The sequence below is a fragment of the Drosophila serrata genome, unplaced genomic scaffold (genome assembly GCF_035046125.1).
Source record: "Drosophila serrata isolate PLE 108 unplaced genomic scaffold, ASM3504612v1 contig_71, whole genome shotgun sequence".
In the NCBI taxonomy this organism is placed as follows: domain Eukaryota; kingdom Metazoa; phylum Arthropoda; class Insecta; order Diptera; family Drosophilidae; genus Drosophila; species Drosophila serrata.
In genome coordinates this window covers 181,107-197,118 of record NW_028256969.1, presented here as the reverse complement: position 1 = coordinate 197,118, position 16,012 = coordinate 181,107, and the positions used below count along the sequence as shown (strand labels likewise).

Genomic DNA, 16,012 nt, shown 5'->3' with positions numbered 1-16,012 from the left:
AAGTTTGCCACTTTTTTTATTACCCCTCGGCTTGGTTATTAAATGCAATCTCCTTTATGTGTAGGCGACATTAATAAGCTAGGAGGCTTGTATCAGTGATGGTAAATTTATCGAAATATTTTTGCGGTTGTAGAACTTCGACCTTCGAAGGTCAATAAAATCGGTTTATCGGTTTGATAATATATAAATATTTTAAAGTATACATGCTATTAATCAATATTCTATTTGATATCTAAGGCAAATATTATTAGAAGAGGACATGGAAATAAAAGACTTTAATTTTATATAGTCTATATTATAAAGTAAAATTATATATTTTTCGAAGTTAAAAATATTGATATATCAAAGCTAGCCATATTTTAGAGTGTGATTAAATTGTCGTAATATTTTAAAGGACTTTTCCTTTAATTAAGCATTTCTAATAAAACATGTCATAATTATCTTTAAAATATATACAAGACGAAAACATGTGTTCTTTTATATTATTCCTTCATTTTATCGATTTTAATTCGATAAACTTCGATATTTTCTCCCATCTCCAATGCACATCCCTGACGCGTGTTTTTATTTACCTCCCACACATACTTGTATACTTGTATGTGCGTGTGCAGCAAAAGGAGGACATTGTTAAAGTTGACAGCCTGCCTAGATCCCTGCTGCCTTACATTAAATTAAATTTATATGCTTATTTATGAACTTGCAACAATGAAATATTTTTGCGACAAATAAAACTTGAGCCCAACGAGGTGGAAGAAGTGGCGACGAGAAAAAGGAGCGTCAGCTGCTCGGTGAGCCCCAAACAAAAAAGGAAAGGTAGCACCAGAGCGAAAGAGAGAGGGAGAGATGGGATGGGATCCTTGGTAGTTTTGATGGGTTTTGTGAATGGTGTCGAGAAAAAAAACGAATATATACATAGTATAAAGGGAAAGTTGGCCAGCTGTATGCCTCATAAGTGTGTGCTTTTGATGGCTATTTAAGTATTTTGTATTATTGCTTTTTTTCTCACGAAATGAGCTATTGACGGACTCATGTCATTGCAATGAAACTCCAATATGAGGCAAAATACGATCATATTTATGTGCTCAAGTAATAAACGGAAGCAAGGAGTCGTTAAAGGTGATGTGGGTTAAGTAAAATGTGTTTTAAAAAAAAGAACACAGTAAACCCAGGATTATGGTATCAATTATATCTTGAAAGGCATGCTTAAATTTTGAAAGCAACATTATATTTTACAAGGGGTTTTTCTATAAGCTAAAGAGGTCCTTAAAATGTATGTGTATGCTTTCAAGAAAAAATGTCTTAAATTAAGGTTTCTTGTATATATTTTTCACACAACACTTTAACTAAGAAAGAAATTTGAATACTCTTCTCCTATTCAATTTCCTTTAAGCCTTAGAACCTTCTACAATTTATCCCCATTTGATTTGCATGGCAAATAAATGGTTATCCGTTATTGATTTTCATACAGCTTCAAAGTAGTGCCACCTTGAAATTTAATTAGATTTCACACTTTTGCCGCATGAAATTACCACGCCCCCCTTAAACCCTTCTCGCCACACACAACCCACACACATAACTCAATACCACAAATGCCAGAGTGGAGCCTAATTGAGCCATTTAATTGTCATATAAATCTCCAATTTTATCGTCCTGAGACAGCCCAAGGAGCAACCGCAGCGTTGCAGAAGTTCCCCCCTAGGGGAAGGAAAGGATAGGGTAAGGGTAAGGGTATCCATAACAACTTTCATTTGTACTTCAGTCAACTCGAATCTGGCCATAAGAAGTGACTTCTTGTATATCGTAAACATTTACGATATTCAATAAACTTTTATTCCCAACTGTGGCAGGACACTTTAAAGTTTTTTATATTTTATTTTTGTCCGTCGCCTTGTGGACAAACTGGCGCTGGTAAAACAGTTAATTGAAGTGCGTACTTGAGAGCAGGCAAAATGGCTCAGATGGTAGAATAAAGACATGGGGAAAGGGGGGATAGAAAATGCTATGGAAAAAGGGGTGGAAAATGCTTGGAAAAAATTGGGTTGGAACAGGAAAAGCTTTATGGACTCTTGGTCAGTAGTTGGCTTCCCCAATTTCTGCGTTTTTTTGGTTGGTTCCTCTAAGCTGTTTCTCTGTCCCCTCTGTTTTTCCCCGCTTTCTCGCTTTTCCATTTTTTTTTTTGAGCCCACTAAGCTGCAACTCATGAGCGGACAGTTTGCAGTCCCGGACATTTGAAAATATTTTTTTGTTCTAGACCGTTTATGCTCGTTTGCCTGCCTTACTTACTTACAAATCCCCAAAGCTGTAAATGGAATTCGTTGCAGTTTTTATACCCTAGTTAGAGGTATTTTTCTTTGAATAAGATTGCAATGCAGTTAAGGGGATATCTTTTTATTTATAGAGCTTGGAAATGTGATAGAAATACTCTGAAATTCTAGAGATTTGTCAAGGAAATCAAGTCAAAAATCTCTGGTGATTCCTTTATCAATAAACTTGATGTATTGATACTTGATATATTGATCCTTGATATATATTTTCAAGGGTATCACTTACTCTGCTCTTTGAGTCTAGACTTTCTTTGATTTTCTTTTTTGTTATTTCGATTGCTTGAAATAATTTCTTTCTTGTGCTTCTTCGACTTTAAGTTTAGCAATTTTCCTTCGACTGTGATTCCATTTACTGGGCCCCAACGACAATTTTCATAGATTGTGGTTGTAATTGCTGTACGTTTTTGCATTAGCCTCATTTGGCTGTAAGGCTCCTTCGACTCTGCTTCCCATATGAAACGTGTTCCAGCGCCCAAAAGTCGCCTGCAATTTCCAGCCTTTTCTGTTCCTTGACATGTTTGGTCTCCTTTTAGCAACTTTCTATCTACTTCTCTCTTTCTCTGCCCCTATCCCCATCTCTGTCTGTGTCGGCAATGTCCTGGCAAACATTTTAAACTCTTGGCAGGCAAACAGAAGAAGCCCGAGGAAAAGAAGGCGTATGGCAAAAGGGGGCGCGGCACATCCAATTCCAATGCTCATTGCCAGGCTGTTGACATTTTAATAAAAATTATTCGTCGCATTGCAGGGGCAGTGGTCCGAAGGGGGGACCAGAAAGATTGCATTCATGGGCGGTCATAGTCGCAATGAGATAGGGGTTCGCATTAGAGGAAATATATACTAGGAATGAGCAGAGGGATAAATGATTTGAAAGCGCATTCATTGCCAACTAAAATGTGTGTGCGAAAATTAATGCGAGAAAAGCAAAACCATTCAAAGAATCTAAAATGAAAAACCGATAAACATTAGCGATGCTGCATTCCAAGCGAATGAACGCAATAAAGAGCAATGCCAAGGCTGCAAATTGATCAATTTGTAGTTTAAAGGAGAATTTAAAAATCAAACAGTAGGCCTATAAATATTTTAATAATTTAATTAATCACTTACGCTTTGGTTGCAGGGTATTATTATTTTAGTAAGAAGCTTGTAAACCAGTGAAGGAGTCATTTCCGACCCCATAAATCATATATACATATATTCTTGATCAGAATCAACAGCAGAGTCAATCTAGCCATGTCCGGTCAAATTTTAAATTTTCGAAATTTTTCAAAATATTATAATCATTTAAAATTCAAAATTCAAAATATTATTATGATTCAAATTCATTATATTCAAAATATTATTATCATCATTAAAATTTTTAAAAAATTGGCAAACATTTTTCAATTTAAAAAAATTATGTAGATTTAATAAACTATAAAAAACTGGCAAAAAAGTGTTCCTAATTCAAATGAATGGCTGAGTTATGAGTTTTTAAAATTTGTCTTTGTCGAAAAAGTTGACTTAGAAAAATATAGTTTATTATCGATTTTTCTACCTAGTAATATATAGTTTTTATTTATAACCCAATTATCCAATGCCATCGCCCTTCTCCTTATTTTGTTATAATTTCCGTGGGCTCGACTAATTTACGACATAATTAAAATACAACACTCATTGGCAGCCAATATTTATCCATGTTAATATTGACAACCGGCGACAGTAAAAAATACAAATGGCGGAAGCCAAAGCCACACTTAAAATATTATTATAAAAAAAATCATAGGAAAATGGACACTGAGGCTCGTAAATTTTCGCACAAACAGCGCAAACACATTGAACTCCAATAAAAAGAAAATTTTTCCCATTAAATGGGAGCAACGAGAAGGCAGCAAGAAAAAAGCTGTGACAGAAAGGCAAATATTCCAAATGCAAATGAAAGAAATAGAAAGAGTAAGAGTGAAAGAGAGGCTCAGAAGACATGAAAAAATAAGATGTACGCAAATAAATTGCATTATCGTTGATTTGCCCCAAAAAATTTATTGCATATAAACAAATTGCCGAGGCAGCAAATCTATTGTTTGGATATTTGCGTCTGCCAACGAAAATTGCGAAAGCGACTACAACGAAATCAAAAGGCAATCAAATCCTCAAATAACCCCAAAAGCTGGAATTTTCGTATAATATAATTCACTTTTACTATTGGGTCGCCGTCGTCGTCTACGTCAGGCATAAAAAAGTCATGAAAAGTTGCAAGGAAGGAAAAACCCGCTGGCATGTCTGCATAAAATATTGGCAATGTTGGGCTTGAAAGGCTTGAAATTAGTTTTCGATTCTATTAGCAATGAAAAAAAGGTGAGATGAAAAATGTTGTTGTAATAAAATGCAAGAAATTTCATTTAAAAATTAAGATTTAAACATAGTTCTTTACCTTTAGGTGGGTTCGTTTGGAATTTAAATTCAAAAGAGTGTGCTAATTAAGAATATATATATGTATGTATATAGGGTCCATGGCAATAAGGGAATTAATTGGCAAAGTTAGGCTTTTCACCGAAATGATCTTCTTACCGGTTATCCATATTTATTGCATTGGTCAGGTCATATTTTTAATGTCGAAGGCCAATCACTATCACAAGATGTTAACACTGGAGATGCCGCGCACAGACTGAGGCCAGAGCGGCTGCAGTGCCTCTATTTATACTTCCCGAGCAAAGAGAACAGAGAATGTGAGAGCGAGAGAGCAAGAGGCATCTTCTGGGAGAAAGAGGCATCTCTAGAGATACACAGAGGGCATACCGGGAAAGAGAGAGAGGGAGGGGGAGGGGAGTGGGTGTTTTGCATTTTTCTATATGCTTAACGATCGTTCCTATGGCAACTATATGATATATTTGTTCGATCCGGTTCGTTCCTATGGCAGCTATATGATATAGTAGTTCGATCCGGTAAGTTCCGACTTATTTAACATACGAGTTATAAAGTGATTATCTATAATTTTGATACCTTTAAAATTGAGAGGCGTATAAACACAAACAGATGTGCAGATGGATTTGGCTAGATCGATGCTGATCAAGAATATATATACTTTATGCACCTGTAGAGGTGTATAAATCATAATAAAATTATTGAAAAGTACTGACTGTCACTCAATTCCAAGTTCTTTTATAACCAAACATTTTCATGATTATAAACAGTACAATTTCGCTTTTTACAACTGATAGTTGAAATTGTCGCATCATATCGCCTCGTACTATATATCACCCATAAAGATTGCGAAACCCGATAGGATAGCTACGACAGCTCCCTATCGGGGAACCCAACTTGGAGTAATCTACGCCAGACCGAAGCGTGTTCCGTGTACATAGATTGCGTAGTCCCGGAAAGTACCTCCAATTATCGCAAACAGAACTGGAAACCCGTGAACAAACGAGACCCGGAGAGCACTTCAATCCTTAAATATTTCCGCACAGTTTACTTTTGCAGTACTTGCACTTTTCGATGCCCCCCGGGTAGCCTCTAACTAATTTTTTGCTTTTACCCCTTTTTTTTTGGGTGGGGAATTTAGAGGGGTCTGAGACCGACCAAACATAAATTCTGTTGGGTCAAGCACGCACCGAAATTAAAAAGAAAGGGAAGAAAAATTAAGTGAAAAGAATGGTGGAAGTTGAAAAATTGTTTGGGTTCCGTAACAGACTTTCAGGGTTCTCAAGGACCTTCTACTCCACGATGCCGCCTTAACCTTGCCGCCCACACAACTAATGGGTTAAGGTGAAGCCTCTGCCTGGCAACGGATTCGTACATTCGGATTCTGGCGGCATCCGCGTACAATTCTCGTTAGGCGGGCCACCAATTGACACTGAATTTAATTCCACTTGAAGTGTTTTGCCATTGCCTGACATTTGAATTGGTAATTCCTGCCACCGCGACTTGGGTGGCATTCAAGCCTCTTTGGCCCCCTCAGAGACTACACCTGTACATTTCGGTACATTTACCCCCTTTTTTTGCTCTGCCCCCACACCACACCACACAACGGAAATTGCCTTTTTTGCGCGACTTCCCACCAATGGAGTTTTGTGAACCAAACCAGGGTATCCAGCGATACTTCAGTAAGTGACAGCTTGCCATTGCCTCATCATTGAGCCTCTGCAGATGCTACACTTTGGGAAAAATCGAAGAACATTTTGTAGAAAAAATGGGATAAACTCGGAGTCTACAAGCATTTTTTATTTGAATTTATTACTCTTTTATTCACTCAAATTATTTACAAATCAATTGAAAATATTTTCAAAATTATATGTTCAATATTTTATTATTTTTGTAAATGTATTTTGGCTCCTTCTTCATACTCCTTGGAAAGTCCTAGTTACAGCGACACTTGGCATGCCACGCATAAAGCTGTCAATGTCAATGTAACGTGTTAATTTCAAAGTGGTTTAGTTTGTTGACGCAGCTTGTTAGGCAGCTACAAGGAGCTACTCAGGGACCAGGGGAAAGAAATAGAACCAGAACCAGGACCAGAACCAGGACCGGGACCAGGACAAGGGCAAACCATTTGGGAAAAAGAGCTACTCCTTTTGCCATCTGGGGCAGGAAAATGTTAAGGCACATGTGGTTTTTATGCCACTCGTGAGCTCTGTCGGGAGTTACTCAACAGCCTTTATCCTTTTTGCTTACAGCCTGCTCCTGCTGCTGATGATTTCTATCGTGGCATTTGATTGATTGAAACTTTAGCCAAGTTAAAGGGGTTGAGAGATGGGGAGCTAAAGAAAGCTGCTTGGTGAGACCCAAGTTGCCTGGTTGTGGCATTTAGTTTATTGAGGCGTTTTGCAAAGCTGTCGGCTAAGTATTGGCAAAATATTTGCATTTTAAAGTGATTAATTATGAGGGTAACTGTGGAAAAGAGCAGAGCGATCTACGTCACGTACAGTCGCTTGGGAAGTCAATTTCCATGACTAATAATTGAAATTCAATTCAATATTTGTGGGGGCGGGGGAGAGAGATGAAAAATGCTTACACATATTATAGAGAAGCTCTAGAAAATACAGGATGCTTATAGGGTAAAGGGAAAATATATTTATCAAGTAGATGGAGACTTATAAAACACATTTCACTACCACATTTTCAAAGTGTGTGTTTAAATTCTATAACATCTACAAATATTCCCCAATTATATCTGTTAAATAATAATCTTACTTAGAGTAACCACTACCCCAATTAGCAAAAATTATACTTCAATAAATCAGGATTAAAGAAAGACCAAGTACAGTACACAGCCATCTTTGTTAGCTTGCTAAGTTCAACATCAAGTCAACGACAGAATGAAGCAATTCCAATAAGGTCCTCCCAATTTGCTGATTCTCTGCAAAGCCAGGACATAAAAGGACTACTTTTGCCGCCTGCCAAATTCAGTAGCAGCAGGCAAATGCAAATCCCATTCACACGAGGCACCCACATTAGCAGCTTGTAAAAACTGTGGTCCTGGGCGTGGTGGTTGGTACTCCTGTTTATGCGCCAACGCCTCCTGTTTGTCCTCCTCCAGGACCTCCTACCATACGCCCAAGCTCATTACAAGGCTCAGCACCGCCAAATGCCAACTGTCATGTGGTTAGGGGTGAGAGCCAGGAATATAGAAGGACCAGAACCAGAACCAGCCAAAACCAGCATCAGGGAGCACTGTGAACAGAAGCTGTTAAGGCGGAGGAAGAAAAACAAGAGCTCGCTCAAACACGCCTGGGAAATGGGTGGAAATCTCTTGCTTCGGTTCGAGCATCAAAATTTTTGGCAGCAAATAAAATTTGCTTGTGTTTTTGGAGAGATTTTCGTTGCCATTGACAAAAGGCGAGCGTGGCAGGCTGAAATGGCAGCATATTGTGTGCGTTCTGGCAGCCAAATGAATGTGCAATACCAAACAGACGAAGAAATTTGTTCTTAATTCGAAAACAAAAGAGATATGTCGTGGGTGCCAGAATTATTGTTTATCTTTAATTTGAAATGATGGGGAAAAAGTTCCTAGGAACTGACGTAAATTATGAGAAAGAAAATATGAAATAAATAACAAGAAAGGCACTTATAAAGTCTATAAATTTAGCTTTGGAAGAAATTCTTTATTTAAAACTCCTTTTCTCAATCCCGAATTTAGCTTCTTGGCTGTTATTTTGCTCAGTGCTTGAGGAAACGGAAATGAGGAGAAAAACAGGAAGTTGGGGCCTTTGGTCCAATGTATTGTACAACGCACTCAAAAATTCCAAATGCACGAGACTTTCATTGTCGCCCCCGAATGGAGCCCATAAACTTGTTAACTGAAATTACCGTTTTGGTGTTGGAATTTGGACTCCTCCAGCATCCTGCGTTCTGCGTTCTGCATCTTCTGTCTTGGACTGGCTCTGTGGTGTTATGTGTTTTGTGTTTTGTATTGTTCATCATTTTGTCAGACGGCATCTGGCATTGACATGCTTAAACGTGCTCCAAAACACCAAAGCTACTGCTACTGCTGCTGCTTTCTCTGTTGTTTTTCGACAAAACAAAAGCCAATTATGTGGCCTGGAACCAGCTGCTGACCTGAAACACCAAAAAGTCGTTGGCCAGTTCCAAATAGCATACTTTAGCTGAGGAGAGAATGTGCGGCGGCTTTATCTAAAAACTTAACACTATGATGGACAAATTTCCGGGATTTTCTGACGGTTTTATAACCACAAGGATGCGAACAAACTACTAAACATCAACATCAAAATTGTTTGCACTAAATCCAGGCGAAAATCCATCACGAATAGATGCCTGATCTTGGGGAAATGGATATGGTTGCGTCTAGAAATTTGATTTCTTGACAGGAGTGACAATAATCTTAGCTCCATCCCCCCACAACCATTTCGACCCCATTTTGTAGTTGACCGCAATATAAATACACACAAACATAGCATATATGTATATACATTTATTTCGAATGCCAGCCACATGGCGTATGCGCAATAAAAATAACTGTCTAACCGCATAACTGACTGGCCCGAGGAAAGCCAAGTGAGAGTGTTCCACTTGCACTTGAAGCAATTTGTCTTGCCAGCTACGTGACTTATTCCACTCGCCTCAGCACTCCATCAAAACCACGGATAACTGAATGGCGGTCCAAAAAATATATATATATATTCGCTAGATTCTAGAGTTTACTATGTACATATAAATATACGTAAATTCTCATGCCCGTCCGCCTATTTCCATTACCTTTAGCATGCGTTACGAGGTCAGCATTGTAGCTGTCGTTGGAAATGAAAATCCTTTGCGACGACCGGATGTTGAACTGATTGCGCAACAGCAATGCACCTTGTATGTGTGTGGCAGCCATTTCCGTTCCATTCCATTTCGTTTCGCGGCCATTGCCGCGCACGTTAAGCAAGCTAAGCAAAAGCGACGCTCATTAAGTTATGCAAGCAGAGCAAGGAGATAAGGTGTGAATGGATAAAAAAAGAGCATAGAAACAGGGAGAAAAAACTTATATATTAATACCAGATAAATCATACATTACCAAACATATTTATCTAAAATATAGCTCTGCCTTTCTAGTACTTTTCTTTCTGTTTCCTTGGAATTATCAATGACTATCTCAATGTCAAGTGGCAAGTGGCAAGTGGCTTAAGCAAGCCCAGTTGACAGAATTTGTAGAATCAACTCAGAGATACACTTGAAGCAAGCTTAGACCGCAAAAGCAGCCACGTGAACTCAAATCCCACACAGAACACAGAGCTTGGGGTATAAAGACAAGAACAAAGGCACAAGTAAAGCAAAAAAAGACAGTGGAAAATAAAGGCTTAGGTAAACACACTCAAGAGATAACAGACGCCCGCATTTGTGGCTGGCAAACACATGCACCACACACAAAATGTAGGGCGGGGCGCTAGATGGGCGTGGCAACAAGCTTAAACACACTCAAGATACTGCGATGCATTTGTCTTAATTTGTGACAAATGCAAGACAAGACAAGCAAGCAGTAAACTATGAGAAATGGCTAAAAAAAAAGGGTAAACGTAAGCCTCGATACCCTATATTTTTAAGAATTTTTTAAGTACTTAAATTAACCTTTAAATCTGTGATATAAAATGAGTTTCTTGGTGGTTTAAATAATATAAAATCCAAACAGGTGCTGTCTCTAGAAAAGATGGGGGCTTCAAATTAGCAAAACAGGGAATGCCTTTTAACAATATAAATTTAATGCATTAGTATAATATAGAATAAAAAATATAATATATTATAATAAATACTACTGGTAGGTTCATAATAAACTTAAATTTATGAATGCTATCTCAAAGAAAAGAATATAAATTAACCTTCTGATATTTGTTACTCATTACCAAGCCTGTTAGGCCATCAGTTAGGGTATCTAAATGGAAAACACTTTCCTGAAAAGTGCAACCGAAGCTTGGCCTAAGAACTGAAACCCAAAACAAAAAGGCTGACTTAAAAAGTAAGATACATGTGCAAACGCCCACAATGAAGAGAACAAAAACCAAAGACACCTCCATTACCACAGGATAAAAGGCCACATGCCCTTTGATTCGCAACCAGCTAAGAGCCTATTGTCACTTCAACGCCCCCTTAGAAAAAATGAACAGTAGCAAAAAAAACAACAAATTGAGAAAATAGAAAACTTCAAAATTGTTCGTTGGAAATTTCGTAAGCTAACTCTACTCGTAGGCAATGGCTGGGGCGCCGAAGAAAGTTATAGTTATAGACTCGAAAAGCGCCTTTACCAAAATTCTGGAGGATGCGGGTACCAAGCACATACTTGTCGAATTCTTTGCCACCTGGTGTGGTCCCTGTGCCATGATCGGACCACGATTGGAGCAACTGGCCAATGAATATGCAAGTCGCTTGATTATCCTCAAGATCGATGTGGATGAGAATGAGGAACTAGCTGTTCAGTACGATGTCAGCAGCATGCCAACATTTGTGATCATCAAGAATGGTGTGACCCTGTTGCAGTTTGTGGGCAGTAACCCGGAGAAGATCGTCAGCGTTGTGGAGAAGTATGTGGGTAAGGTGGAGGAAACCCAGCCACCAAGACCGCCGTCCACCAATGCGGGTTCAACTCCAGCGCCGGCGCCTCCCAGCAAGCAAGCGCCAGCATAGACCCCAAGTTACCCCAAGTCCTCGCAGTAAATTCAATTTCAATATAAAATTTTTGTGTACACTTAATTAAAATACTGAAGACTTGTGTGCTTGTGGCATTGACCTAAACCTTTGCCACGCACTTAAAGTGCCACTCGTTAACGAGATTCCCAATTAAGTTGATTCCTAGAGAGTGTGCAATTCAAGTCCTCCACCTCATCGCATCTCAGCACAGCGAAGACAAAGAACCTTTTGTGCCTTTCCCAGCATTTGTCGTCGTCGTCCCCCCGTTGTCCCAGTTGCAATCTGGGATCTCCTTTAAGCGAATCTGGCATTGTCCTAAGCCATTGTTAGTGCCGTAAGCCGACCAGCCATATGTGTGACTCTCGCCTGTCGCTGGCATTATTTCAATTAGATTAATTAAGCTCGGCCCACACGGCTCGATGCCGGTGCTGTGGGTGTGTTGGCGATATAAAGGGGAAGCCATTTATACAGTGATGCCAGGAAACTATTTTTAAAAGACAATAAAAGGCACAGCAAAATAATGTAATTAAATTAAAAGCTAGCTGTTTTTAGTTAGATTAAATTATAAATGAATAAAGAGAAGCTAAAATATCGAATAATACCTCTACTTCCGGTGGGTAATCCTTTTATGGAACTGATTTTAATACAACGAGTATGTTTTAAAAATAGGTATATTAAAGTTGTACTATTTCTAACTAACCAAACACTCTATTTTGACTGATAATCCCATTTAATTCCTTTAAATGCACTCTATAAACTCTAAAATCATTTTCCAAATCCCCCAAAATTGTCTGCTCTGCAGTGCAGCGCCATCTGGTGGCAAATCAACAGCAACAGGACCGGAAAGAGCGAGATGGAAAAACTATGGAGAGAAGAGAGAGAGTGTAAGCAGCGGGCGGGCAGAGAATCAGAGCGAGTGAGAGGAGGCTTATGTCCCTCGGGGAATGACAGCTGTAAACTGACACTTTGTTTTACTCAACCTTCAGCCTTGAGTGCAATCCTCTATTTTTCGTTCCTTTTAACATTCTTAAGGACCTTATTGAAAACTTATTTGTCTTTTGCCGATTTTTCGCTCTTTTTTGCGACGTTCCTTGGCTTGCCTGCAGCCTCGCCTCGCCATGCCTTGCAGTTTTCGTGTGCTTTTGTTTTCGTAATACCGTAAAATCGAAAAGTTTGCTGGCATTTAATATGAGGCTAAGGGAAGTGGTATCAAAAGCGGCGGAAAAGAGATGGCTAAAGCGATAATAGAAAGAGACAGCTGTAGCGATGGCAAGCTTGACTTTCCTCAGCCGGAGACATTTGCATTTTTATTAAAATGAGAAATTGCAGCAGTTGCAGTTGACTGAAAGGCGCGCATGGCTCTCCATGGTCCTTTTCGAGGCGCCACAAGGATGGACAGCAAAGTATCTGAACAGGGATGGTTTACGTGGGGTTTAAGCTGGGGGGAGACGTTCCCTTAAATAGGAGGACACGAACTGTTAAACATCTGACAATAGAAAATTTTATTTGACAGCATAACAAGTAAAAACCAATAAGCTTGAATTCTTGTTTGTTTTTTTATTGGTTACTTTAAGTAAATATTGCAAATAAAGGACACTTGAGCTGGTATTGAAATATCAATATGTTATTTATGGGAAATGTTATGGGTGCGAAGATTAGGTTTTTGTTACCATTTAAGGAAATTTCTTCAACATTTCCAACTTGTATACATTTAATTCATATAAATTACTGCTTTTAAAGCTAAATAAAAAAATATTTCAGGAATGGCTTCACCCAAAACAGGAACTGATAGCAATAGAACAATTAATATCTAATTTGTCTTCAATATAAAATGAATTTTACAAACTCCATAACTACTTGTATTATATAGTAAAACATGCCTTGAGAAAATAAATCTAAAATTCACAATATTTTATAAATTATTCAACTACAAATGATCTATAAAATACGTTCTCTCTGCAATTTGCCATAAAATAACTTCACTTTTTAAATAGAAAAAGTTGAAAGGCACAGCCTCAGATAAACAATGAAAGGCAATTCCGAAACCATATGCTGGATCTTGGTGGGGAAAGGCATAAGGGTGTGAGCTATAAATTTGGAACTCGACCAATGCCGAGTTGAAATTTATATGCCAAGCTCTGGCCGGGTCCAAGCCCCTCTACCCCCCCTCTCATCTGGCACCCCATCTCCTTTGTTATGCAAGTTAATCCTTTTTATAGCTATTGTTCAGCGCATCAACACACGCCCCCTCTTGAAAAGTGGGAGAGATAGGAAGGAGCACACGCAGTCGCCCACGTCCTGTGTGCATTTGTTTTTGTTTCAAGGGAGAGGTGGTGGCGAAATGCTTTACAGGGGCGTGGAAGAAAAGGGGGATCCAAAAGGGATCCAGAGGGGTTCGCGGGAGTAAGCAGCAGCTGTGGCACATGTCAGTGCATTTTTCAACGGCTCCAAGAGGCGACACTGCCAAGCCAACATATTAGCTGCCACACATGCCGCACAGTGGGTTAAAGAATGAGTGAGGATGGGAAAAGAAAATTACACTGATAGAAAATATTATTAACTGGATTTATTATAACAAAAATGTATGCATTTTTAACACCTTTTATCTTTTCTTTAACTGGTCCTTTTTGAATTCTTTTTGAGGCTTAGTTGGTCACAAAGTTTCTAAGCAAGGACTTACTTAGGAGTCATTTCTAAAGATATCCTTTTGTATATTTGCTTTATGTAATCCCCAACAAGTGATTTTCACAAGCTCTTAAAGGTATTACTTACCCAAGCTCTCTCCAGGAACGATCAGGATATATATATAGATACTTGGGGCCGCCTCAAAAGTAATTCATAGATTTATTTCTCCGTGTGGGATTGGACTCCCGGCTGTGGAGTCTGATGCATGTGCAGCTACTGCTGATATCCGGGGCTAAAATCTGGCGCATGTTGCGGCCGCAGCAAGTGTTTGTGTGGCATGCCGCAAATTCATTATTATTTTCAACTTGCCGCTGCCGCCTCCGCTCATCCAGATGCATATAAACACTTGCCCCGTATGAAGTGGCAGCGGCTGCTGCTTCTGCTTCTGCTGCTGGGAAAACTAGGGAAAACAAAGATGAAAAGAAGTAAAAGTCCGCCCCATTTCCCAGATGAAAAGGACCTTAAAGACTTTTCAACAAGTTGCCGGGGCAAGCGAGTTCCCGAGGAGTTGTTAACCATTTTTTATGAGACCTACGATCTCTGTTGAACTTTTGTGGCAATTGAGAAGATTAAATCAAGAATATGTCTAGAAAATTTTAAAGATTTAAATAATAATAATGAATAACTGAATTTATATATTTTAAAAGGCTAACTTAACATAGGGAAATTCCTCTTTTATTTATTTCCATTTGAATTTTAGTTTGATGTAAACACAGCCTTATATTCTAGTCCCTTGTCCAAAAAGTATATATAATATAATATATATACATTTTAAAATATCAAAATGCATTAAAATTTAATTAATTAGTTGGTCCTGGGTATGACCACTCCACCAGATGACTGGGAACTATGGGGGCATCCTCCTCGGCACTGCTGCATTGGCTGCAATCACTCATGCTATTGCCACGACGCAGGACCTCGGCATAGGCATTCGATGGGAATCGCTCGTGGTAATGGTCATGGTCCTCGAAATGGACAATCCTTCGTCGACGATTGCGATGACGACGACGACGCTCACCGATCGCTGGCAGGCTATCCTGCAGATCCTGGATCATGGAATTCAGCATTTGCAGACGCCTGACCCTGCGGGTTCTCTGCTGAATCAATTGGGATATCGAGGTCGATGGCGAGGCCGAGTAGGGTGAAGATGGTGAAGGGGAACGACCCATGTTAAGAAGGCGTGTCTGTGGCAAGGTCAAATCTGTGGTAGCTGGTACTGTTCTCAAAGCCGAACGCCAATTCTCCAAGGATTGAGCAATATCGGCGGCCTCTAATTCGGCTGCAATGGCCTGTTCAATTTCACTGCGACTACCGAATCTAGGGGAAGGTGTCCTGTTCATGTTCATTTCGAATTCCGAATCGGAATAGGATCCCTGGCTACCACCATCCAGTGAGGTGATCGAGGAGGAAAAGAGTGGTGCATAGTCGACCATATGGAGATTTGGATTGGGACTCACTGGACCCACAATGGGAATTCTGCCTCTGGCCGCCAGCATCTCCTCTTCCAACTCCTCCATATAGGACTCTATTTCGTTGTCCGACATCGTGACCTTGATATTTTTCAACTTTTCTAGGAATTTAACTTGGGATTTATGAGGGAAATTTCTATTGATAGTTTTCTTTACTAACCTTTGCTTCCCTGAAAAGTTATAATATTATTTGACAACTAACTTCTGAGATATAGTGATGGGTTCAGTTTAGAAATATTAAGTGAACAAGTTTTTGTAAATAATATAATTAGTTAATTACTTACCGTGTCTAGCCTTAATTAACTTTTAGTTTCCTGTTTCTAGGGGAAACGGAAATTTAAATGAATTGACAGAGTAAAAGGGGGATTCCCGTTCCCTTTTCCAGGACTTTCTCTTTCGCTCTGTGACTGACTGGCTTTCCAAGTTAAGTGGATTGTGTAA

At 39.1% G+C, this 16,012-nt stretch overlaps 4 protein-coding genes across 8 annotated transcripts in view; 2 read left to right on the top strand and 2 right to left on the bottom strand.

The window, feature by feature from the left end:
• Positions 1-4,967, bottom strand: part of LOC110176229 (trypsin-7) — a 57,538-nt gene extending 52,571 nt beyond the window's left edge. For both annotated transcript variants that reach the window (XM_086838633.1, XM_086838645.1), the window contains exon 1: positions 4,869-4,967. The gene's annotated coding sequence lies outside the window, so the exon portion shown is untranslated. The remainder of the gene's footprint in view (positions 1-4,868) is intronic.
• Positions 1-16,012, top strand: part of ome (dipeptidyl peptidase 4 omega) — a 77,709-nt gene that overhangs the window by 45,943 nt on the left and 15,754 nt on the right. The gene's annotated exons all lie outside the window — the stretch shown is intronic.
• LOC110176275 (thioredoxin-2) lies at positions 8,970-11,560 on the top strand. Its single transcript, XM_020942592.2, has one exon. It carries the CDS (start codon positions 10,983-10,985, stop codon positions 11,412-11,414), a length of 432 nt encoding a protein of 143 aa, XP_020798251.1. The 5' UTR covers positions 8,970-10,982; the 3' UTR covers positions 11,415-11,560.
• On the bottom strand, positions 14,756-15,863 carry LOC110176273 (uncharacterized). Its single transcript, XM_020942590.2, has 2 exons — positions 15,732-15,863; positions 14,756-15,672 (listed from the first exon to the last, which is right to left on the bottom strand). Exon 2 carries the CDS (start codon positions 15,644-15,646, stop codon positions 14,903-14,905), a length of 744 nt encoding a protein of 247 aa, XP_020798249.1. The 5' UTR covers positions 15,647-15,672; positions 15,732-15,863; the 3' UTR covers positions 14,756-14,902.